At 44.3% G+C, this 25,434-nt stretch overlaps 1 protein-coding gene across 1 annotated transcript in view; it reads right to left on the bottom strand.

The window, feature by feature from the left end:
• Nucleotides 1–5,508: 5,508 nt before the first annotated feature.
• Stag3 (STAG3 cohesin complex component) overlaps nucleotides 5,509–25,434 on the bottom strand; it is a 33,592-nt gene continuing 13,666 nt past the window's right edge. Inside the window, exons 13-34 of the mRNA XM_055598624.1 lie at nucleotides 25,215–25,322; nucleotides 24,913–25,027; nucleotides 24,659–24,764; nucleotides 24,359–24,462; nucleotides 24,077–24,169; nucleotides 23,872–23,961; nucleotides 23,488–23,688; nucleotides 23,319–23,389; nucleotides 23,132–23,219; nucleotides 22,392–22,469; nucleotides 22,216–22,308; nucleotides 21,927–22,095; nucleotides 21,680–21,816; nucleotides 20,297–20,398; nucleotides 18,461–18,609; nucleotides 18,158–18,286; nucleotides 17,915–18,072; nucleotides 7,603–7,777; nucleotides 7,319–7,420; nucleotides 6,993–7,074; nucleotides 6,044–6,112; nucleotides 5,509–5,840 (exon numbers count right to left, since the gene is read on the bottom strand). Of these exons, the coding sequence (XP_055454599.1) occupies nucleotides 5,832–5,840; nucleotides 6,044–6,112; nucleotides 6,993–7,074; nucleotides 7,319–7,420; nucleotides 7,603–7,777; nucleotides 17,915–18,072; nucleotides 18,158–18,286; nucleotides 18,461–18,609; nucleotides 20,297–20,398; nucleotides 21,680–21,816; nucleotides 21,927–22,095; nucleotides 22,216–22,308; nucleotides 22,392–22,469; nucleotides 23,132–23,219; nucleotides 23,319–23,389; nucleotides 23,488–23,688; nucleotides 23,872–23,961; nucleotides 24,077–24,169; nucleotides 24,359–24,462; nucleotides 24,659–24,764; nucleotides 24,913–25,027; nucleotides 25,215–25,322 (2,428 nt within the window). The 3' untranslated portion in view covers nucleotides 5,509–5,831. The remainder of the gene's footprint in view (nucleotides 5,841–6,043; nucleotides 6,113–6,992; nucleotides 7,075–7,318; nucleotides 7,421–7,602; nucleotides 7,778–17,914; nucleotides 18,073–18,157; nucleotides 18,287–18,460; nucleotides 18,610–20,296; nucleotides 20,399–21,679; nucleotides 21,817–21,926; nucleotides 22,096–22,215; nucleotides 22,309–22,391; nucleotides 22,470–23,131; nucleotides 23,220–23,318; nucleotides 23,390–23,487; nucleotides 23,689–23,871; nucleotides 23,962–24,076; nucleotides 24,170–24,358; nucleotides 24,463–24,658; nucleotides 24,765–24,912; nucleotides 25,028–25,214; nucleotides 25,323–25,434) is intronic.

Genomic DNA, 25,434 nt, shown 5'->3' with positions numbered 1-25,434 from the left:
ATGTTTCCCAATTCTGTTACTTCCCTTCTTCTGAGCCACAGCCGCTCGTGCTGTCTGTTCTGGCCATCCTCATTCTGCACACACCCACGATTTGTAGGAAGCCTGCTCTACAGTGACTTGTTTTGTGTATTCTAGGAATGCAGGGTTTCATCCTGTCTCCAGGGCAGGCTCTGGAGAGTCCAATGAAGATTTCAAACGTCTTTCTGCCACTGCCTCCCCTCACTTCAAGAAAGATTATTTTCCCATCTAAACCCCTGAATCAGGGACCTAAGGTTCAAAGATGGGCTTACTTTTGCTTGGTATGCAAAGGCTTCCCGAGTGACCCAGAAAAAATCTCACCTTGTGATTCGGACACAGTACCAGTGACTTACGTCTTTGGCAGAACTTATGGCAGGAACATCAGTTTGGGGTTTTGTCATAATTGTGGTCGTCATGTGTGGGTGTGTGTGCTGTGTCCGTGTCTATACAGGTGTGTGAGCCACTGCATGTGTAGAAGCCGAGGAAGACATTGTATGCTCTGTTTTATCAGTCGGTCTCTCACAGAACCCAGAGGTAGGCTGGTGGTCAGCAAACCCTTGCCATCCTCCTGTCCCTTTCTTCTGTGGTGCTGGGGGGTTACAGGAGTGTGGCCATGACTGGATTTTTATATAGGTACAGGTATCAGAAATGAGGTTCTTATGTTTGCACTCTTATCCTGCAGAACTGAAGCTGCAGGTCTCCATGACACGGGCCAACAACAGGATAACTGGGAGGAGTCCTGGTGAGGGCCCGGTATCGATGGTGCAGCAGAAGCCGGAGACCTCAGCCAGACCAGTGACTCATTGCAGAGGATAGTTGCCAGTACAGACGTTTAGGCAAAAGGGTGTACTGTGAGACACGCTGCAGCTTCCACAGGGAGATGTTGTTTGTTTGTTTATTGTTGTTGTTTTTTTTCAGGGGAGATTTCAAGGGTAGAGGGCAGATATAGAAAGATGGGCAGGTGATTGGGATTGGAGTGCATGTGAAATTCACAGAGATTCAATAGAAAGTTAAAAAAAAAGAAATGAAGATATATCTAACTTTTAAATTGAAACAGGATATTCTGGAGAGGTGGCTCACTGGTTAGAGCATTTGTTGCTATTATAGAGTGCCTGAGTTTGGTTCTCAGCATGTTTAGTTCTCAACATACATTTCAGGGGCTTACAACCACCTGTAACTCCAAAGGACCCGATGCCCAAATCTGGCCTCCCAGGGCGTCTGCATACATGCATTACACAGACACACATACGTACACATGAAAACCTTGGGGTAAGAAAGATGGCTCAGCAGTCAAGAGCTTTGGCAGCTCTCCCAGAGCTCCTGAGTTTGAGTCGCAGCACCCACATGGCAGCTTACAGTGGTCTGTAACTCCAGTTCCAGGGGATTCAATGCCTTCTTCTTGCCTCTTTGAGTACCTGTCACATCTGGTGTACAGGCATACATGCAGGCAAAGCAGCCATATGTATAAACTAAGAATGAACAACAAAAGTCCAGGGGAGTGGGGAGCTGGCTTAGTTGGCAGTGCCTGCCATGTACACAGGCAGACCTGAGTTCAGTCCCTAGCAACCACTGGATATAAATGAAAAGCTGGACACATACATAGAATCCCAGTGTTGGGGAGGCAGGAGAATCCCTGGGGGCTGGTGAGACCGTCTAGAATTGGTGAGCTTCTGGTTCACTGGGAGACCCTGTCTCAGAAGATGAGGTAGACAGTGACTGAGGGAGACACCTGATGTCAACATTTGGCCTCCATATGCATGTGGGTGCACACAGAAACATGCACAAACCACAAAGCTATTCTCCTGGTGTTCCCAGCGGCACTCACATGTCACAGAACATCTCCAATCAACATCAGCATTTCTGAGGGAAGGAAAGCAAGTCAACCCACAAGGCAGCTCCAGTGGCTGCTGTGCTGCAGGGAGTGCCACTGGCGGTCAGGTCCCAGAGCGTCGTCTCCCAGACTGCCATTCTCGATGGAGGTCAGTTCTGACCTGCCCTGAAAAGAGGGCCCATCCTTGGAAGTAATTTTCTGCTGTTTTCAAGGTTCCCAAAATGAAGGGCTTTTAAGGGCTATGTGTGTGTGGATTTCTCTAAATGCAAAGAGCCATCTATGCCATTTGAATCATTGCAGAAACCCTTTTTGAAATTACAAAGGTTACAACAACTATATAGCAAAACAGCTTTCAACGAGAACTTCAGAAAATGCTAAACTGCTTTTAAAAGAAGTTTCTCTTTGCTCTAAACCTTTTTTTCTACATCAAAAAGTATTTTGTACATCTAACTACCAACTATTTAAATATGATGGTTTGAATGAGAATGCCAAGATAGGCTCAAGTTTTGTTTTTGACAGTTTGAATTCTTATTTTTTATAATTTATAATTATAAAATTTATAATTTCACTTTACATCCCAATTGTAGTCCCTTCCCTTGTCTTCTCCCAGTCTCACCCTCCCTCCCTCTTCCCTGTTCTTCTCTAGTCCTCAGAAAGGGGGAGCCCTTTTCCCCTACCATCTGACACCATCCTATCAAGTCTCATTAGGAATGGCTGCATCCTCTTCCTCTGTGGTCTGGCAAGGCCCTCCCCAACAGGGGGAAGTGATCAAAGAGTGGGCAATATTGTCCATGTCAGAGACAGCCCCTGCTCCACTTACTAGGAAACCCACATGGAGACTGAGCTGCCTATGGCTACATCTGAGCTGAGGGTCTAGGTCCTCTCCATGCATGGTCCTTGGTTGGTGCATCAGTCTCTTCAGTAGCCCCTGGGCCCAGATTTGTTGGCTCTGTAGGTCTTATGAAGCTCCTGCCCTGCTATTGCCCCTTCTTCCATAAGATTCCCTGTGCTCTGCCCGAAGTTTGGCTGAGTCTCAGCATCTGCTTCAATCTCCTGCTGGGTGGAGTCTTTCAGAGGACATCCATGGTAGGCTCCCATCCTGTTCCCTCTCTTCAGCTACTTCCAGTATCTATTCTATTTGCCCTTCTGAAGAGGAATTAAGCATCCTCCCTGGGTCCCCTTGTTTATTCTGTACTATATGGCTAGTATCAGCTTATAAGTAAGTATATACCGTATGTGTCTTTCTGCTTCTGGGTGACCTCACTCAGGATGAGCTTTTTCTGGTTCCATTCGTTTTCCTGCAAATTTCATGATTTCCTTGTTTTTAATTGCTGAGTAGTATTCATTGTGTAAATGTACCACAATTTCTGTATCCATTCTTCAGTTGAGGGACATCTAGGTTGTTTCCAGATTCTGGCTATTGTGAATAAAACTGCTGGGCTTAAGGTTTTAAACACTTGGTCTCAGTTGGTAGCACTGTTTTGGGGGGAAGGTGTTGTTACTGGTGGCAGACTTTGTAGTTTACTCTGGCTTCATGCCAGGAGACATGCTTCCCTGCCATAATGGATTCTTAACCCTCTGGAATGGTAAGCAAAATAAACAATTCCTTCTAAAAGTTGTATGGTATTTTATTACAGCAACAGAAAACTCATAGATACACTTAACTCACATTAGATTTAAACGTGCATGGTAATGTATAAAACAAAGGAGAATTGATACAACTTAGAATTATTTTTTATTTATAATTTTATTTTTTTAATTATAATTACAGTATTTAGTTATCTTTGAAACATGTTTCAAAAATAGCCATATAGCCTGGCCTTGTCTCAGACTTGTCTCCTGACTCGGCTTCTCCTGTGTTGGAATTACAAGGACATGCCACCACACCTGGCTTGTAAGGGAAAAAAAATTAAATGGTAAAGATCCCCAAACTTTTGGACTATTGTGACTTCAAGGATCTGCTCCAGTTACCATGGTGTACTGGCTGGTTTTATGTGTCAATTTGACACAAGCTAGAGTCATCAGAGAGGAAGAAGCCTCAGTGGAGAAAATGCCTCCATGATATCCAGCTTTAAGGCATTTTCTCAATTAGTGGCCAATGGGAGAAGGCCCAAACCATGGTGGGTGGTTCCATACCTGGGCTGGTGGTCCTGGGTTCTATGAGAATGTAGGCTAAGCAAGCCATGATGAACAAACCAGTAAGCAGCACCTTCCATGGCCTCTGCATCAGCTCCTGCCTCCAGGTTCTGGCCCTATTTGAGTCCTTGTCCTGACTTCCTTCAATCAACTATGATTAGTATGAATGTAAGCCAAATAAACCCATTGTTCTCCAGCTTGCTTTTGGGATGCTGTTTCATCATAGCAGTAGAAACCCTAGGAGAGTCCATATTCAAAGGGAAGATGACCCATCTCCCAATAGAGTGTCAAGGAACTGGGATGAGGGGCAGGAGGTGCAAGACATCTGCAGATTCTGAGGCCAGGATCAGTCCACCACATTGTGTTATCTGGAAGTCCACACTTCCAAAGTCTCCTCCAAAGTTTCTCTTTTCATTTCTGAAGTATCCTTAACTTGGCTGACATTTAAATAACTCAGGGATCTTTCCCCTCCTGGATTCTTCTACCTCAATATTACCTGCATATTTTCACCTCAGTGTTCCAACTGTTTCCAGATTCCATGAATCCCTGAATCTGTTGCACCAAGACACCATTAGGCTGCCTTCCAAAAAGAGACTCACACTCCAACCTCTTCTTTTATCTGGAAGAGGAGAGGAGGTGGGACAAGACCAGCAAGGTAGAGACAGATAGAAATGGTTTGGGCTGTGTGGCCTGATCACTGGAAGATTGCTCTTTCCACACTACCACTGGCTGGCTGGTGGTACTCAGAAAGGATCTGTAATAAAGTGCAGAGGAAGAACTTGATCATATCTCTACAGAGAGGCTGAAGAGCTCCTTAAGCCACAGAAGAAAGTAGTGACATCAGAAAACCACCCAAGTGTCTTCATGTTTGTGACAGCCTACCTGGTAACGGTACAAAGTCTTACGCTGCTACAAGAAGCAAAGCAAAAATTAACAAGTGCAGTTTCCAGAAGGCAGGTCTCCTGAGGCAATTTTGTAGAAATCAGGTGAGAGACACAGTAGAGAATAGATCAGAGATACATGTTAGAGAGTACTGCAACAGTACCTGTGAGGAACTGGCCAGAAAAGTTCTTATACTTTGGGTCAGAAATGTGCAGTAATTTCTGTACTCTTTTACTTTCAGCTATTGTGAGTTTGAAAGCTTCCACATCCTTGGGGTAAGGGTATGAATCTGCCCTGAAAAGAAGTATTGGGTGACAGCCACCATCCCATGCACTGTGGGCTAGGTAGGTGGAAAAATAAGTTTCAGAAAGTTTCCGTCTCACTTGCCCCTTGGTACTCACTTTGGCCTACAATATCACCATTACTGCAACTTCTCAGACACAGCTAAGCTGTCCTCAGCCATCTGTCCCATTCCTCTCACTGACAGATCCATTCATCCTTAAAAGCCTATTCACAAACTGCCTGAGGTTATGAAGGCACTTGAAAGGTGGCCCAAGATGCTAGAAAGCCAAAGAACCCAATCTCCATCAGCATGATAATCTCAAGCAATACCTGGGAAATGGCTGATTTGAACACGTTTATTGAGAGTGTGGCAGTGTTTGGGAAAGAAGTTCCAAATAGAAAACCAAAGTTTACTAAACTCCAGTGCTGATATGAAGCCCCCTACCAACTACCACCGCTGCAAGCAGGCAGAAGCTTAGAGCGGTGGTGCATTAAGGATGACCGGGCTCACAGCATCTCTACACAGGCCCCACTTCAGAAAAAAAAAAAAAATGGACATTTGAAAAATAAAGTCATTTCTCTTTCCCTTTAAAGTACTTGGCTGGGGCTCAAAGGAATGCTTCATTTTACTCCTTCTTCTCTTGAAGTGGTAAGTGGAGTGAGGGAGGAGCCTAAAGTCCCATCAGAAATCCTGCAACAAGAAGAATGGAAGACATGGAGTCATGGGAAGAGACCAAATAGCAAACAGAAGACTGTGTTCTAAGGGTAGCCATTCTAGCTCCCCATGGGGGCTCCTGAAGACCACCAGAGACTTTCTGTCTAAAGATGGACAGACAGATGGCCACCATCACTTCCAAGAAGACACACACATACACACAAGCTTTGAACACTCACCTCCATGTTCAGCTCTGTTGTATCTAATAGGTCCACCCCAGGCTCACTGGGAGAAGGGCTATGAAGTAACTAGAGCAAACAGAGCCAAAAGTTAGAAAGGCTATTCTGAAACACTGCCCACCAACAGAAACACAGTTCCTTCTGAAGTCTCAAAGAATAAATCACATAACTGACTCCTCTCTTACCCTGCAGGCTGAACCCTTTACATGCATTCAGCTCCAGATCCAGAGAATGGGATTACCCTAGCACTCTGGACAGTTATTTCAACAGAAGTATGAAGGTGCTGTTTGAATTTTCCTTCCCCTCCCCAGAGAAGATTATAAAATAATAGCAGACAGTATTAGCTCAGTGTAGATTGAATGTCTGCAGCCTCTCCTCCCCTCTACCTCCTGTAACACCTACCTTACATGTATATTGAGGTTGTAACCCTTGGAGCCCATGAAAGTCAAAGGTGACCTTTGTTTAGGTGAGAGTGTGGAGCCCTTAAAACTATGTTAGTGCCATCTGCATGACAGAGGACAAGTTTTGGGAGTAATTTCCTTCCATCTATCACAAGAGTCCTGAAATTGAACTCAGGCCTTCAGGCTTAGCAGGAAGCACCTGTATCTATCTTGCTGGCCTTGGTATTTTCAACTTCCTTTCCTTTCATATTTTGAAAGCAGAGTCTCACTGTGTAGCCTAGGCTGACCTGGAAATCACTATGTAGCCCAAGGTGGCCCTAACCTCATAGCAATCCTCTTGCCTCAGTCTCCTAAGTGCTGAGATTTTAAGTATGAATAGCTCCTTATTAAATAAAAGTAAAGTCCAAACTAAGTCTGAAACCTCTCCTCCTTTCCTCTATGATTCTTTCCAACGACCTTTAGCAACCTTCAGAAACAAGGGCATTATGAAAACTGTCAACAGGCATCTCAGCTTCTAGTTCTGGGAGAGGGGACTGCTGGATCCACACCTTGTCTTCACTTTGCCATTCTTCACATGACTCATTCAGAAGTCCTAGCTCTTCTTCCACATCCTCTTCCATGAGGCTGAGTCTGTGGTAGTAGCAAAGAGTAGAGGTTTTCAGATGGTTCATTCAGCCAGGGAAAGAGAACTGGCAGTAGATGGAGCAGGAATTAGGGCTCTAGTACCCATTCCTGCCTCTGGAGGAGCAGCCCTTTACACAATGAAGAGACATGCTGTACTGGAAAGAATGTTCTCACACCAAGACAATCCACGGAGCACTGGCTCAGGTGAGAAGTCAGCAGGTAACAGCAGCATGGGCAAGAGAAACCTCACCTGGTCAGCTGCTTGCCCAAACCAGAACCTGAAGGATCACACCGAATCTGGAAACACTGTGTACTCGACATCTTCAACCTCTGGGTGTCTGAGCATTGCTGACTACTGAGAATAAAGCAGAGTCAGTAACAGGATTTGATATGAAACAAAGGGTAAAACCAGCAGATAACAGTACAGAGTGTGGGGGAGACATTGCGTAGCTCTAAAAGCACTAGAGAAGCACCCAAAGATCAGAGTGTACTACAGGGGAATAACAGAAACACCAAGGTTTCCCCTGGTCTCACCTGTAGATCAGTTCTGGTACTGGTCCTGGTCTACCTTTTTGTCTCTTGCCCACTGGTCTCAGAGACTGCCTCCTCTTCACTGCTGTGGAGGTGAGGGTAGGTGTTGAGGGGCCACTGTTCAGCTGAAGGCTCTCTTCCTGGGATGAAGGCTCTTCTTCCTGAGGCCTAGAGGGGGCTGCAAAGAAACAGATACACATATCAAATAGATTGGGAATCTGCCAGGGTTACTCTTACAAAACTTGTCCAAAGTTTCTTATAAGGGGAAGCTAAGCAAAAGAGTGGAAAATCTATGTGGTCTTATTTTGTTTCATCTCAAGAATGAGCAGAGCCCTCCATAACAATGTACCTGGGTACTAGAGTGTGACGCTATATCATTATAGAAACTACTACCTACCTAGGAAACAAGACAGACAGAGGCAAATACCCACTTCACACAGAACATAAACATTTGATGACAAATGTGAGAGATGACTTGTTCTCTAAAATTAAGCAGTCTTTTTGGCAATGAATCCTAAAATCCAATCCATTCTAAATTGATGGTAACTCTTTTTGGACCAGAGGCTGGGGTGGATGCCTAAGGGCCAGGGAGATAGGGTTTTCTACAGTCGGAGGATGAAAGGACAGCAATGCTAGTGTCATATTATCAGAGAGGCTGAATACAGGGGCTTTCTCTGCCAACTACAGAGGACAAAGGGAGAGCCACCAGCTGAGGGGTCCTGAAGCTCTCTTTCCCTGAGAAAACCGAGGTGGTGATATGATTTTAAAACACCAGTCAAATATATATCACAATTTGCCAGTGTGAACATTCACATCCTTACTGACTCTTTTCCTCCACTGTGACCATGTATGTACACAGAAGCAATAACCTGAAAGTTGCTGCCATTAACCTATATAAAGCAGGGGCTGTAGCCATAAGTAAATCTTTATGAACTTGGATTAGTCAATGGTTCCTTAAGGCATGACATGAAAAGCACAAGTTAAAAAAATAAAAGAAACAAGTAAGGTAGAATTCATAATTAAGAAGACTATCAACAACACAAAACGGTAACTCAAAGAATTAGAGAACATTTTTTTTTCTATCTAATAAAGATAGACCTAATAAAGATCTATCTAGAATGTGTAAAGAACCCAACTCAACAATAAAAACAACTCAATTTTAAATGAAGAAAAGAAGGGCCAAAGTCTGTAACCCCAATATTTGGGAAGGAGAGACAGAATAATCAGAAGTTCAAGGTCATCTTCCACTATATAGCATTCAAGTCCTGTCTGGACTACGCAAGACCTTGTCTCAAAAAAAAAAAAAAAAAAAAAAAAGGATGAAGGAGTTTAACAAGCAATTCTGACCATAAGAATATGAAGTAGGGGGGCGGGGCAAGATGGCGGCGCCGGGAGGACTCTCATTCTGAGGAGCAGCACAGCAGGATTGGCACAGTGACCAGCAATCAGAACTCCCGGCCATAAAACACAAGTGATTGTGTTTCACAGGTGAGAGGATACCCCACGGTGGGGGATTCAATCAGCTTTAACTCACCCGGCTAAACCTCGGAAGAGATCCCGGTTCCACCAGGCGCTTAGTCACCAGCCCGGGGCTACACGCCAGCGCAATCTGGTCACGGTCCCAGACTGAACTGTGGGCCCACAACACCATAGACTGGATGTCCCAGTCGAGAGATAACCCCACGGAGCAGGAGACAATTGGGACCAACCTCAGGTTACCCAGACATCCCCTGGAAAAGACTCGGGTTCCGCGGGTGCCCCAAGAGCCAGCCCGGACCCAGAGTCGGGACACAGGCGCCTGCACGGAGCCCTGCCTGCACGCCTGATTCGCCGCCTCAGATAGAACTGTGGGCACCAGGGCACCAGACTGCGTGTCTCTGGCAGGAGGAAACCCCCAGCGGAGGGGGTCAGCAGCTCTAACGCTTAGGACACCCAGCACCAAAACACTTCCTGGACTCACGCAGACTCTAGTGCAGGCAGGAGCACTGTGCTCTGCCGCCATTATTGAGTTCCCCTAGGGCACTGGGACACAAAGCTGCATCCTCAGACCTACAAAAGCCAGAGAGCCATTACAGCAGCCCTCAGATACTGTGCCAAGGATCAACCAGTTATTCCTAGCTAGACTGTCAAAACTGTGGGAATCCCTGGTCCTTCAAGAGGGCTGCACCCACAGCGTCTGGACCAGAGCAGTGCCTGCAGCCGCCATCCCAGACAGAGAAACACAGCTTCTGGTCCAGAGTGAGGCACCCAGCCTCCAGACCAGAACAGTGCCCCCAGGCGCCAATTCAACCTAGGTGCACATTCTCCAGGTCCAGAGCAGAGCAATCAGCCTCTGGCCCAGAGACTTGCTGAGTGCACCTCCCACTTTCCCGGACAGAACTGTGCACCCCAGGATAACAGACTGAGGTTCCCTGTTGGGAGAAAACCCCACAGCTAGGGAATCAGCAGTTTCTTCAAGAGGACTGTACATGGAAATTTAGTGAGCAGCAGCACACTAAATTTATAACAAGAAAGCCAGCAGTGGGGCAGCTGTCTTGAGAAATTCTATGGGTAACAGGAGATCCCACCCCCCCACCCCCCCCCGCCTAACATAGACCACAGCTACTACTCAGGGCTATAAACCTGAGGTGAGCAGTGGCAACTCCTGAGAAACACTGGCCATACAGTGACCATAACCAAAAAGCAGAGAAGGACTCCGTCAGGAAAAACCATCTTCCGGCCAAGGGGATACTCCCTACCTCAGGACTCCAGGAAGCACAGAAACTAACAGCCAACACCTAAATCAGCCCAATGGGTAGAGGTCAGCGTAAAGGCTCAACCAACAAAAGACAGAGCAATATGGCATCTCCAGAACCCAGCCTCCAGGGCGAACAGCCCTGAACAATGCAGCATAATAGAAAATCAAGAAGATGACCTTACATCTATGTTGATGAAGAGGATAGTAGAGGAAACAAATAAAATACGTAAAGAATTAGAGGACGATAAAACCAAACAGATCATGGCTATCCGTAAAGAAATGGAGGAAGATAAAGACAAGCAGATTAGGGCCATCCGTGAAGAAATACGGGAAGATGCAGCCAAACAGCTTGTGGCCTTCAGAGAAGAAATAATTAAATCACTGAAAGAAATAAAAGAGACAGAGTTGAAGGAACTAAAAGAAAAAGAGGAAAATACAAGCAGACAGGTGAAGGAAGTAAACAAAACAACTCAAGACCTGAAGATAGAACTAGAAAAATTAAAGAAAACACAAATGGAGGAAATAATGGAGAGGAAGAATTTAGGGAAGAAAACAGGAACTACAGAGGTAAGCATAACCAACAGAATACAAGAAATGGAAGAAAGAATCTCAGGTGTAGAAGATACAATGGAAGAAATCGATGTATCTGTCAAAGAAAATGTTAAATCCAAAAAATTCCTGACACAGGACCGTCCAAGAAATCCAAGACAATATGAAAAGACAAAACCTAAGAATAATAGGAATAGAGGAAAAAGAAGACTCCCTTCTCCAAGGCCCAGAAAATATTTTCAACAAAATCATTGAAGAAAATTTCCCCAAGTTAAAGGAGAAGCCAATAAGGATACATGAGGCCTACAGAACATCCAACAAATTTGACCAGAAAAGAAAATCCTCCCGCCACATAATAATCAAAACAGTAAGTATACAGAACAAAGAAAAAATACTAAAAGCTGCAAGGGAAAAAGGCCAAGTAACATATAATGGCAAACCCATTAGAATCACACCTGACTTTTCAACAGAAACTATGAAAGCCAGAAGGGCCTGGACAGATATCATGCAGACCCTAAGAGAACACAGATGTCAGCCCAGGCTACTATACCCTGCAAAACTCTCAGTCCTCATAGACGGAGAAAACAAGATATTCAATGACAAAAACAAATTTCAACAATACCTACACACAAATCCGGCATTACAGAAGACACTGGAAGGGAAAATACAACCCAAGAAAATTAGCTTCTGTCAAGAAAATACAGGAAATAATTAACCTTACTACAGCAAAACAAAAAGCAACCAAGCACACAACCTTATGAACACAGCCAACATCAAAATCAAAGGATCTAACAGCCACTGGTCATTAATCTCTCTCAACATCAATGGACTCAACTCTCCAGTAAAAAGACACAGATTAACAGAATGGATACGTAAACAAAACCCAGCAATCTGTTGCATACAAGAAACACACCTAAGACACAAAGATAGACATTACCTGAGAGTAAAAGGTTGGAAGACGACTTTCCAAGCAAATGGACCCAAGAAATAAGCAGGAGTAGCCATTCTAATATCTGATATAATAGACTTTCAACCAAAATTAATAAAAAGAGATGAGGAAGGACACTTCATACTCATCAAGGGAAAATTCCACCAGGAAGACATCACAATCCTGAACATCTATGCCCCAAATACAAGAGCACCCACATTTGTAAAAGAAACATTGATAAAATTTAAACCACATCTAGATCCCCACACATTAATAGTGGGAGACTTCAACACCCCACTCTCAACAAAGGACAGGTCAACAAAACAGAAATTAAACAAAGAAACAATATCTCTGACAGAGGTCATGAATCAAATGGACCTCACAGACATTTACAGAACTTTACACCCAAACACAAAAGAATTTACCTTCTTCTCAGCACCTCATGGAACCTTCTCCAAAACAGACCATATAGTTGGTCACAAAGCAAGCCTCAACAGATACAAGAAGACTGAAATAATCCCGTGTATCCTGTCTGATCACCATGGAATAAAGCTGGACCTCAACAACAACAGAAATAGCAAAAAGCCTACACACACATGGAAACTGAACAACTTGTTACTAAATGACAGCTGGGTCAGGGAAGAAATAGAGAAAGAAATTAAAGCCTTTCTAGAACTCAATGAAAATGAAGACACAACATACCCAAACTTGTGGAACACAATGAAAGCAGTGCTAAGAGGAAAGTTCACAGCACTAAGTGCCTTCAAGAAGAAATTCGAGACAGCTCATTCAAGAAACTTAATGGCCCACTTAAAAACCCTAGAAAAAGAAGAAGCAGACACACCAAAAAGGAGTAGATGGCTGGAAATAATCAAACTCAGGGCTGAAATCAATCAATTAGAAACAAATAAAACAATTCAAAGAATCAATGAAACCAAGAGCTGGTTCTTTGAGAAAATCAACAAGATTGACAAACCCTTAGCCAAGCTAACTAAAAGGCAGAGAGACACCACCCAAATCAACAAAATCAGAAATGAAAAGGGGGACATAACTACAGACACTGAGGAAATCCAAACAATCATTAGGACTTACTTCAAAAGTCTATATGCCACAAAATTTGAAAATCTAAATGAAATGGACAATTTTCTTGATCGATTTGACTCACCAAAGCTGAATCAGGACCAGTTAAATCAACTAAATAGTCCTATATCCCCCCAAAGAAATAGAAGCAGTCATCAAAAGTCTCCCATCCAAAAAAAGCCCAGGACCAGATGGCTTCAGCGCAGAATTCTACCAGACCTTCAAAGAAGAGCTAACTCCAATTCTCTTCAAACTATTCCACAAAATAGAAACAGAAGGAACATTACCAAACTCATTCTATGAAGCCACAATCACCTTGGTACCTAAACCTCACAAAGACTCAACAAAGAAAGAGAATTTCAGGCCAATCTCCCTTATGAACATTGATGCAAAAATACTTAACAAAATACTTGCAAACCGGATCCAAGAACACATCAAAGATATTATCCACTATGACCAAGTAGGCTTCATCCCAGGTATGCAGGGGTGGTTCAATATACGGAAATCCATCAATGTGATCCACTATACTAACAAACTGAAAGAAAAAAACCACATGATAATCTCCCTAGATGCTGAAAAAGCATTTGACAAAATCCAACATCCATTCATGTTTAAAGTACTGGAGAGATCAGGGATACAAGGCACATATCTAAACATAGTAAAGGTGATATACAGCAAGCCTATAGCCAACATCAAACTGAACGGAGAGAAACTTAAAGCAATCCCACTGAAATCAGGGACAAGACAAGGCTGCCCACTATCTCCATATCTCTTCAACATAGTGCTGGAAGTCCTTGCTAGAGCAATAAGACAGTCGAAGGAGATCAAGGGGATACAGATGGGAAAGGAAGAAGTCAAATTATCACTATTTGCAGATGATATGATAGTATATATGAGTGACCCCAAAAACTCTACCAGGGAACTCCTACAGCTGATTAACACCTTCAGCAAAGTGGCCGGATACAAAATTAACTCAAAAAAATCAGTAGCACTCCTGTATACAAAAGACAAAAGGGCCGAGAAAGAAATTAGAGAAACAACACCATTCACAATAGCCACAAATGACATAAAGTACCTTGGTGTAACCCTAACCAAGCAAGTCAAAGACTTGTATGAAAAAAATTTCAAGTCTCTGAAGAAAGAATTAGAGGAAGATATGAGAAGATGGAAAGATCTCCCATGCTCATGGCTTGGCAGGATTAACATAGTAAAAATGGCCATCTTACCAAAAGCAATCTACAGATTCAATTCCCATCAAATTGCCAACACAATTCTTTACAGACCTGGAAAGAAAAATTCTCAACTTCGTATGGAATAACAAGAAACCGAGAATTGCTAAAACAATCCTCTACAATAAAAGATCTTTTGGAGGTATCTCCATCCCTGATCTCAAGCTGTACTATAGAGCAACAGTTATAAAAACTGCATGGTACTGGCATAGAAACAGAATGGTGGATCAATGGAATCGAACAGAAGACCCAGAAATAAACCCACACACTTATGGACACCTGATTTTTGACAAAGATGCCAAAACCATACAATGGAAAAAAGACAGCATCTTCAACAAATGGTGCTGGTCCAACTGGATGTCTACATGTAGAAAAATGAAAATAGATCCATACTTATCACCCTGCACAAAACTGAAGTCCAAGTGGATCAAAGACCTCAACATAAAACCAGACACATTAAATCGGCTAGAAAAAAAAGTGGGGAATACCCTAGAACTCATTGGTACAGGAGAAAACTTCCTGAACAGAACACCAACAGCACAGGCTCTAAGAGCAACAATCAATAAATGGGACCTCATGAAATTGAAAAGCTTCTGTAAAGCAAAGGACACCATCATCAAAACAAAGCGACTGCCTACAGATTGGGAAAGAATCATCACCAACCCTCTATCTGACAGAGGACTCATATCCAATATATATAAAGAACTAAACAAGCTGAAAAGCAACAAACCAAGTAATCCACTTAAAAAATGGGGAACAGAGCCAAAGAGAGAATTCTCTGCAGAGGAATATCGAATGGCAGAGAAGCACTTAAAGAAATGCTCAACCTCATTAGCTATTAGGGAAATGCAAATCAAAACAACCCTGAGATTTCACCTTACACCCATCAGAATGGCCAAGATGAAAAACTCAAGGGACAACACATGCTGGAGAGGTTGTGGAGAAAGGGGAACCCTTCTCCACTGCTGGTGGGAATGTAAACTGGTACAACCACTCTGGAAAGCAATCTGGCGCTTTCTCAGACAACTAGGAATAGCGCTTCCTCAAGATCCAGCCATACCACTCCTAGGCATATACCCAAAAGAGGCGCAAGTACACAAAAAGGACATTTGCTCAACCATGTTTGTAGCAGCTTTATTTGTAATAGCCAGAAGCTGGAAACAACCCAGAGGCCCCTCAACTGAAGAATGGATGCAGAAACTGTGGTACATCTATACAATGGAGTATTACTCAGCAATGAAAAATAAGGGAAATCATGAAATTTGCAGGTAAATGGTGGGACCTGGAAAGGATCATCCCGAGTGAGTTGTCCCAGAAGCAAAAAGACACGCATGGTATATACTCACTCATATAAACATACAACATAGAATAAACCCACCAAAATCTGTACATCTAAACAAACTAAGCAAAAGAGAGGACCCTAACTAAAATGTTCAATCCCCATCCTGAAAGGCAAAGAGGATGGACATCAGAAGAAAAAGAAAATAGGAAACAACCTCGGAACCTGCTACAGAGGGCCTCTGAAAGCCAGAAGAAAACAGGAAACAACCTTGAAACCTGCCACAGAGGGCCTCTGAAAGCTTCTGCAGTATAGACTGTCAAAGCAGATGCTGAGCCTGATGGCCAACTGATGGGCAGAGTGAATGGAATTCTATGTAAGAAGTGGGAAATAGTAAGAGCTGGGGGGGGGGGACGGGAACTCCACAAGGAGAGCAACAGAACAAGATAATTTGAACACAGGGAACTTCCCAGAGACTCATACTCCAACCAAGGACTATTCGTGGAGATGACCTGGAACCCCTGCACAGGTGTAGCCCATGGCAGTTCAGTGTCCAAGTGGTTTACATAGTAATGGGAAGAGGGACTGCCTCTGACATAATCTGATTGGCCTGCTCGTTGATCACTTCCCTCTGAGGGGGGAGCAGCCTTATCAGGCCACAGTAGAGGACAATGCAGCCACTTTTGATGAGAACTGATAGACTAAGATCAGAAAGAGGAGGAGAACCTCCCCTATCAGTGGACTTGGGGAGTGGCATGCATGCAGAAAGGGGAGGGAGGGTGGGATCGGGAGGGGAGGAGGGAGGGGCTTATGGGGGGGATACAAAATGAATAAAGTGTAATTAATAAAAAAAAGTCAAATAAATAAATGTTAAAAAAAAAGAATATGAAGTAGAAAACTCAATTTTGTTAGTCAGTAGGAAGATGCAAATTGAAGAGAACAAGATACCAATTCAGTCACTAGAAGATAGATAAAATAAAAACCAGAAGCCCAGACAGTCACAAATACTGAGATGAGGAAGAACTTAGCCTCCAAATCATTGCTGGTAGAAATGTAAAACGGTGCAAGTACTTTGGAAAACAGTTTGGTAGCTTGTTATAAAGTTAAATGTAGAGCTTCCATTATGACCTTCCAGAAATTCTGCTTCTAAGTATATCTCAAAGGTATGTGCACTCAAAACTTTGTATGTGAATTTTAGCAGCACCGTGTAGCAATGAAGCAATCCAAATGTTACCAACTTCTGAGTGAGTAAAATAGGTAGTGTCATACAATGGACTATTATTCTGCTATAGAAAGAACCCGTAAACAGACTAAATACAGGCACAAAAAAAAAAAAAACCGATATAATATATTGGCACTGTTTATATAAAGTGTCTGCCAGAGGCACATTCAGAGAGAGGATGGTCAATGACAGAGCCCAGGGCTGGGAGGGCAGGGAGAACCAGGAGTGTAACAAGGACATAGTTTCTTTTGGAGCAATAAGAATGAACATTAAAGACTGGTGGAATGGTGAGATCGCTTGGCAGGTCAAAGTGCTAGCTGGAAAAACTCTGAACCTGGGTTGAATACTCAAAATCCATATAAAGAAGAAAGTCAGCTCTACAGCCCTGTCCTCCAGCCTCCTTATACACATCAACAGACTTAAAAGAATTTTAAGACTAATAAGCAAAATGTTAAAGTCTTACTCAAACATTAAGAACTTGACAGTTATGGTGGCACATATCCTTAGTCTCAGCACTCGGGAAACAAGTAGGAGGGTTTATGTGAGTTCAAGGCCAGCCTGGTCTACAAAGTGAGTTCCAGAACAGCCAGAGTTACTTGGAGAAACCCTGTCTCAAAAAACAAAAAACCAAGTAACAACAAAAAATGTAAACAAACAAAAAGAACTAAAAGTTAAAAAAAAGAAGTAGAAGATGTTCAGCAGTTAAGAGCATGTACTGCTTTCTCAGAAGATCAAAACTCAGTTCATAGGCACCTACACTCACATGCACATTCAGACACAGACACAGACAGAGATAGACACACACACACATGCTCACATCCATAATTAAAACTTGTTGAGGTAACATAAAAACCATCGAAGTGCACACTTTGAAAGGATGACTTTGACTTTTAAGATATGTAAATTATGTCTCACTAAAGCTGTAACAGTTTCAAAGTTACATTTTAAAGTAGATTAACGAATGCATAATGACTAGAATTTTACTTAAGACAATGTAAAGAAGCAAATGAAAAATATTAGGTAAATTCTAAGACAAGTGGTACTCTCAAAGTTACTTGAGAAATCAATGTATTTGCTGTCAAGGAAGTAAGATTGCTTGGTTTAATCTTTGGCCTTATCATTAGTTTCTATGTCATTTTTCAAGTTTGCTATTTTAAGCTGGCTAGCTAAATGATGATGAAAATGAATGCTAGTGGGTGCCTGGTGAAATAGTTAACAAAATCCATCTCCTATTATTCAGGCTAAGGCAACTAGGATGTGGTGCTGAACACACTGATGCTGACTCTCTCACCTTCAACACGCCTCTTCTTAGAGTGGGGGGGTCCCTGAGGGCTGGCCTCGGCTGCGTTCTCTGTGGGGTGGAGAGAGTGGTAGTAGGTGGTGACTGGACCCCAGGGATGGCTAGGTTCCTTTGAGATACGCTGCAGACACTTTTCCAGGTAGGACAGTCTAAAAAAGGGACGGTACCGAGAATGAGCTGAGTCCTCCCCAGGCTCTTCTGTAAATCCACATCTTTACTCAACCACCAACTTACAGCAGCTGCTTGTCCTGATGGAAGAGGCGCGGGGAGAACTCTGAAAGGAGCTCCAGGAATGCAAGATTTGGGAGCTCACGAGAAGAGCCAGCAGGAGGAAGCTCGGACAATGAGAACTTAATGCCTTCCCTTGATTGAATAGAATTATTCCAGTCAGTGTCAAACATCCAAATGTACCATCCCTATACCCTTGCTGCCCAGGCACACTCACCACCAGCCTGCCTGCTGCTTCTGCACGGTTGCCCCTCCCACCAAGACCTTATTCCCTGCCCTGTACCCAACCTCCAACCAGCACTTCCTCACTTGTGCAGCATGACCACAAGGTCTCGGTTGTGGAGCTGCTGGGGTCCAAAGCTCAAGGCAAACCTCCGGGCCAGGTCCCTCATCTCCATGAAGGCTGGCAGTTCTGTCAGGCCCTGGGGTCCTTGTTCCTGCATCAGTTCTGTGTACAGCTGTGTCCAGGAGACAAAGCACATTTGGAAAAGGAGACAAGGGAGCTCTAGAAAAACTTAACTTTCTTGTCTACTCAAGAGTCGACAGGCTTAGGTATAGGGTGCCATCTTCTCTTTCCTCCCTAGATACTGCCACATCCTGACCACCTGCAGCAGAGCACCTCGGCCTGCTCTATGAGGGCTTTAAAAAGCATGCTCCTGGAGATCAAACATGGAGCCTCACACATGACAGGCAAGCACTTCCCCACTGAGGGCCACCCAGCACTCTAGCTCTACAGTGTAAATAAAGTATCTCTGATGAGGCTGGTGAGATGACTCGGTGAGGAAAGGTGCTTCCTACTAAAGCTGACAACTGAATTCAATCCCTGGAACACACATGGTAGAAGGAAGAGAATCAAGTTCCACATTTCCCGCTCACCTCCACACTTACACAGTGGTATGTTTCCCTCCCACTCCAGCTACACACACAAAATAAATAAATACAATTTAAATGTCTGTCATAAGTGAAGGAGGAGGCTGTAAGAAAACAGACTAAAAAATAAGGAATTCTCTAAAGGCTAGAGAGATGGCTCAGTGGCTAAGACCATTTGCTCCTCTTCCAGAGGACCTGGATTCAATTCTTAGCTCCCACATAGTGGTTCACACCATTTATAACACCAGTCCCAGGGGATCTGACTTCCTCCTATGGCTTCATAGGTACATGGTACACTGTCGTACATTTAGGTAAAACCCCTACATAAAAATAAACATTTTTTAAAATTTTTCTATCACTTTAGTAATGGTATTAATAAGTGACTTCTCTGGGGCTTGGAGAAAGAGGAAACCGCCTTGTCAGCTAGACTGGGGTCTTTGGTATTTTAAATGAGAATGGCCCCCATAGGCTCATATATTTGAGTCACTAGGGATTAGAAGGATTAGTAGGAGTGGCCTGCTGGAGGAAGTGTGTCACTCTGAGGTGAATGCCTGCATGTTGTCATGCTAGGGAGCCAAGATGATAAAGTCTAAAAGCTCTGATATTGGAATTAAGGCCCCAATTAAAAATATGTTCTTTTATTAAGAGTTGCCTTGGTAATTGTGTCTCTTCACAGTAATAAACAATGACTACGGCAGGGTTTAGAGGTATGAAGAAGCCTGTCACCAGATATGAGAGACAAGAAAAATTCTGGAAGAGTGGGAAGATGGAGCCACAGGGGTCAAGGGCACAAGAAGACCTACAGAGTCAATTAACCTGGGCCCATGAGACCTCACAGAGACTGAGCCACCAACCACAGTGCTTGCACAGGCTGGACCTAGACCCCTGTATACGTATATGTAGCAGATGGCAGCTTGGTCCTCATGAGCATCTCCTAACAATGGAAATAGAAGCTGTCTCTGACTCTGTTGCCTGCCTGGGGATCCCTTTCTCCTAGCCGGGCTGCCTTGTCAGGCCTCAGTGGGAGAGGATGCACTTAGTTCTGCTGCAACTTGAAGTGCCAGGGTGGGCTGGCAGCCCTTGGGGGCCTTCCCTTCTCTGAGGAAGAAAAGGTGAAAAGTGGCATGAGGGTGGGACTGGAAGGAGAGGAGGAAGGGAGCTGGGCTCAGCCTGTAAAGTGATTAAATAAAAAAAATCTTGGAGCATTATCCCTAAGATGTGGGGCTGGACAATGGGTGATCTAGGAAGTGTGCCACAGTTGTGAGGCAAGAGCACCTGCTTCAGGCTCAGGAGCAGGATCCGAGAGCACTGACACCGGTCAATTTGTCTCGCTCGAGTTAATGTTTCCTTGATAATGTCACCATAGTCTTCATAGAACTAAGGCAGAGGAAGAAGGTAACATCAGACACAGGAAAAAAAAAATCTTTCATTTCTTCTTCACATCCCCAATCTCCTTTCCAATGACCCTTAGGTAGGAAAACATTAGCCTGAGCATAAATAACTAACAAATAAGACTAACTGTTGGTATAATGTTCTTTTGGAAGGCATACACTTTACCCTTGTTCATTCAAATGCTGATTTCTCTCCCCCACTCTCTGGTTTCAGACACTGCATTGTGATACTTATTGTAAGCATCATCTGTCTCAACTTTGTGTAAACATGCCAAAATAAAGCAACTAGCCACAATGTTGAACAAGGGAAAGGAAGCAGGAAGAGAGGGAGGAGCCAGAGGACAGAAAGGTGGGAGGCAGAGGAGAGAGAAGGAACGAGAGAGCTGGGAGAGCAGAGCTGGAGAGAGAGCTTTGAACGAGGATGACGTGGAACGATGGACTGGACCTAATATATCACAAAAAGCAAGTATAATGTGGGAAATCTAAATGTTAGGAAACTGTGAGCTTGGAGGTTTAGGATGGAGTAACTATTGCCCAGCATTGTGTTTTGGATTAAAATAAATCATAGTCTCTGTGTGGTGATTTGGTTATACAGCTGTTTAGGACTAACAGCAGCTTTAATAAAAGATAATTGGTAGTAAATTTTAACAGCAACTTACAACAACTAACCTTCATCTCTAATAGTGCAGTGTCCAAAAGAAACCAGACTTACTTTAAAAACAACACCCCAAAAAACCCTAAGGGCCAAAATTGGTTGCAGCCAACTGTTGGAGAAAAGGAGTGGGGCACAGCTACCAGACAACACTGGAGCCTACATGCCCCTCCCCACAAGTCTAGAGTTCTGTGAAACAAGAGTTTCTGTGCTACTCATTGCCCTGTCCTTAGTACCTGGTATGTTTGGAGCATTGCAGATGCTCAATAGAGAGGAATGAGGAAATGGAGCTACCTGCATGTGTGTGTGTGTGTCATCATGTGAAGCATGACTTTTCCCAGTTTTCTTTCTCTTATAGCCTTTCCTGTAGCTGAATTAGAGAAATAGAGTATTTCTCAGCCAAGGAAAGTCTCAATAGCTTTTTCTTCTAAAGTATTTACCCCCATATCTCTTTCCTTTGTCCTCTTTTCTAAATTCCTACTTCTCTTTAAAGTCTGATCGTCTCAGACTGTCCCCAACTCCTGGCTTCCTTTCTTAGATGCTGCAGTATTTGAAGCCGGCACTGTGTTCAACTTGGTCCCTTTCTTTCATTCTGAGGTCCTGCTATAATTATACCTTGTGGTAGTGTTTGAAAACATCTGAGGCTGCATCCAGTTCCAATACGCCGTACAGCAGCAGCTTACAAAACCCCGCAAGCAGGCGCCGCCGCTGGTGCAGAAGCTCTATCTGGATGTGATCCTCCTGGGACTGACCTGCCCAGTAAAAAGACAACTAGTCACAGGCTTAGGCCTCCTGCCCAATATACTGTAGCCAGGCTCAACCCCAAACCCTTCCTCAACTCTGGGCTTAAGAGCTCCTGTACCATTGCCCAGTTCTCCAGGCTGGAGAAAGACGTGGTCCATGAGGAAGCTGGCTAGTTCTGACTGGAGAGTAGCTTCCGGAAAAAAGACAAGAGGCCTAAGGAAGTCTCGTCCCCCTACAATCATCTGAGGGCTGAAGATGAGAAGCAGGTCACTTAATAAGACAAAAGCCTGTTGTAGAGGGGGAAAAAATAAAGGCTGATTTTAAAAAATCAAAATACTTACACAAAGACTACATAGCTTATTTCCCTAGAGAACAGTCTCCTCAAACTGCAGGACACCCATGCTCACCTGCTCCTGGATCTCTGGATCCACATCTGAGAGGCAGCTCTGGCAAAGTTCACAGAAGGCTACCATTCTTTTCTTCAGACCCATCAGCTGCTTCTGTGAAAAGAGCAGCTTGCTTCACAGAGGAATGAAGGTTGAGGCTCTACTATTCCCAGTCTCCTCCTCAAACCCATACTCACTTGGGAAGTAGACTCTGAAATATGGGTTACCGTCCAGAGAATGGAAAAATATACAAGAGTCAAGGCCGGCAAAATCACCTATAACCACAAAATATCAGAAAAATGGGGTTTGAGTCAGATCAGGTGGCTAGAGAGCAAGAGTGAGGGGTTAACAGCACTTTCATGCAATCAGCAAGAAGACAGAAGCTAGAGTGAAGTGGTGCATGCCTTTAATTCCAGCACTCAGGAGGCAGAGACTGGAAGACCTCTTTGAGACCAGCCTGGACAAGTTCCAGGACAGGACAACATAGAAAAACCCCGTCTCAAAAACAAAAAAAAAAAAAAAAAAAACCTCATCACAAAAAAAAGAAAGAGAGAGAGAGGAAGGAAGGAAGGAAGGAAGGAAGGAAGGAAGGAAGGAAGGTAGGTAGATAGATAGATGAGGCCAGGGAAACAATTCCTTTTCTGATAAAAAAGAAGAAGGGATTATTTTGGACAATGTCCAGAGGCCAGCTGAGGCAGAAATGTCACGTTTCTGGTTTATTCAGTCTCCAAGAATTCCTCAACAATCTCCTTAGCTCCCAGGAGCCCCAAAGTCCTCAGCCCCCCTTAGAGAAGAACAGAAGGGATAACCCCACCTTGACTTCCTCCCTGTGTCCACTACACACCCCAGGACTGGGGCTGCCTGGGCAAGGTGGCCTCCAGGACACAGGTTCTGAGAGTCATCTGCCCTGCCTCTGTGCGTCCAGCCCACCACCTGCCTGGTGAGGAATTTCTCCTGTGTCCACAGCCTTCTGGAGGAGTTGAGAACAGGGCTCAGAGATCTCCCACCGAGTCAGGTCATGAGCACTGTAAGGAGAGAGAAGGAAACATTATGTTGGGATACATCCAAGGCAATCGAGTCCATGAACACTAGGAGAAAGGGAAGGGCATAGGACTGCTACTTACTTGTAGAAGGCAGAGAGACGCTTCAGAGTGGCTGTCAGACTGTACACCTCATCCTCATCTAGGAAGGGCGACTGAGGAACAAAGACACTCACAGCAAGAGTTTCTCAAGAACTCATCATTAATCCCCACCCTTTCCCCTTCCCTGGGGTACCCTGTTATTTAGCACCACCTGCATTAGGTCATCAAGCTCCTGCTGGAATCTATCAGTCAGAAGATCCACTAGTTGGCTTCGGGCAAAGTCCACTTTGCTGAAGAAGGTGAACTCCGGCTTACAGAGCAGATAGAGGGCATGCGCTGCAGCCTCAAGCACCTCAGGCTCCACATGCTTCACCACTACCTCCTGGAGTTGTTGTAGAAGCAGCTCCAAGTGCTAAAAGGGAGACAAAGTATGGTGGAGTACAGGTTGAAGGACACAGGAGGATGAAAGGAGTAGGTCTATAGACTCTTCCTAAATCCAGGATCTTGTAGAAAAAGACAAACCAGACACTGAAAGAATCCTTAGCCTAAGCAGGGCAACATCGAGGTCTAGGAAATGGTCTTGCTACCTGCTCACCTTCTCCAAGCGCTGAGTGCTATAAATGCTGAGGTCAAAGTAACTAAGTAGCTGGAGCAGGGGAGCAACATTCTCTGCATCTGCTGAGAACTAGAGAGGAAAGGGTGTCCTGTTAATTAAGGGACAAGACGCAGATCCTTTTCCCATCCTACCTTGGGTTGGTCCCTTTTCCTCTTAAGCCCTGGGCTGTACAAGAGGCTCTTACCTTGGCTAGGAGCTGGGGCAAGAGGGGGATGAGGTGCTCAGCCAGCTTCATCTTGTCATAAGCTTGAAGTTTGCGTTCTTTGGCGGTCAGACCCTGGGGTTAGTTATTGGGAGTGGAAAACTGTGGATGAGTGTATCTGCGCGTATTTCTGCTCCCTTCAGGTGGAGATGGGATTCTTAGAGGGAAAGAAGGGGCCCTAACCCAGAACGTAGACATGAAGGCAGCCAATAACCTTCTGGCTCCAATGCTTCTGACCTGGTAGCCCACGCCCCTCATGCTGACCTTCCTTCCAGTGATACGCCCCACTGGTGGGTGGCCCTCTGCAGCTTGCCGGGCACTGGACACAAGAATTTCTATCAGCATTCTCTCCTGTACATCATCCAGATCTGGGATAGAAAGAGGATCAAAAACAAAACCACAAACCAACCACCCTCCATCTCCACACCCCCTCCCCAGGACATTTCTGCTGCTTTTTCCAAGTCAGGTAAAAATAAAAATTAAACAAAACAAAGCCCAAATCTCTCAGTTTCATACTAGAAGGTTCAAGATACCCAAACACCCCAGCTACCATATGGCACGCACTCTGGTCTTTCTGCAGCAGCAGGCTTGTCAGACTCTCCCAGTCCTTCAGGTACGACCCTGCACAGTCCCACAAGCTGTCTACTAAGTAAGCAGCATGGTTGTGATGCTGTGAAAGAAGGTTCCCAGTAAGTTATCCTCTGATGCTACATTGAACTGCTCCAGCAACTGGGTATTGGTAAGCAGGACCCTCCTACCCATTGGCCCATCCTGGCCTCCACTTCTGGTCTTGAGCTTAACACCCCTTCCCACATTACCTCACTCTCCATGAGGAAGGCCAGTAAAAGGCAGATGAAAGTCCTCTGAGCCTGTGGACCCTGGCGCCGCTCCCTGCCACTCACTGCTTTTGCCCCACACTCAGGATAGAAGATCCTGGTAGGATAGATACATAGAAATAACTTAGCATGGGAAGGAGTAGGACAAAAGGACAAGGGAAAAGGATATCCTATAGGGTTAAAAGAGAAAAGGGCACAATAAAAGAGACTTCAATAATTTTGGTAAGTCCCTAAGTGGAGCAGAGAGGTGAGAGAAGACAGTGTGACAAGCACACACCACTCACTTCCAGTATACAAACTCCCCTGCAGCAGAGGCCATGGCACGGTTAGAAATGTATACAATGGAGTAGATTTTCTCACAGTCTGCATTGGTCAGCACTCCTTCCATGTTCCTGCCAAGAGAAAAAGAGAAAAGGTGTGTGTGTATATGTGTGTGTGTGTGAGTGTGTGTGTGTGTATGAGAGAGAGAGAGAGAGAGAGAGAGAGAGAGAGAGAGACTTCTCA

The sequence above is a fragment of the Psammomys obesus genome, unplaced genomic scaffold (genome assembly GCF_907164565.1).
Source record: "Psammomys obesus unplaced genomic scaffold, mPsaObe1.curated_primary_1811, whole genome shotgun sequence".
Lineage (NCBI taxonomy): Eukaryota > Metazoa > Chordata > Mammalia > Rodentia > Muridae > Psammomys > Psammomys obesus.
Note: the sequence above shows the minus strand (reverse complement) of the source record. Positions and strands in the feature narration are given on the sequence as shown.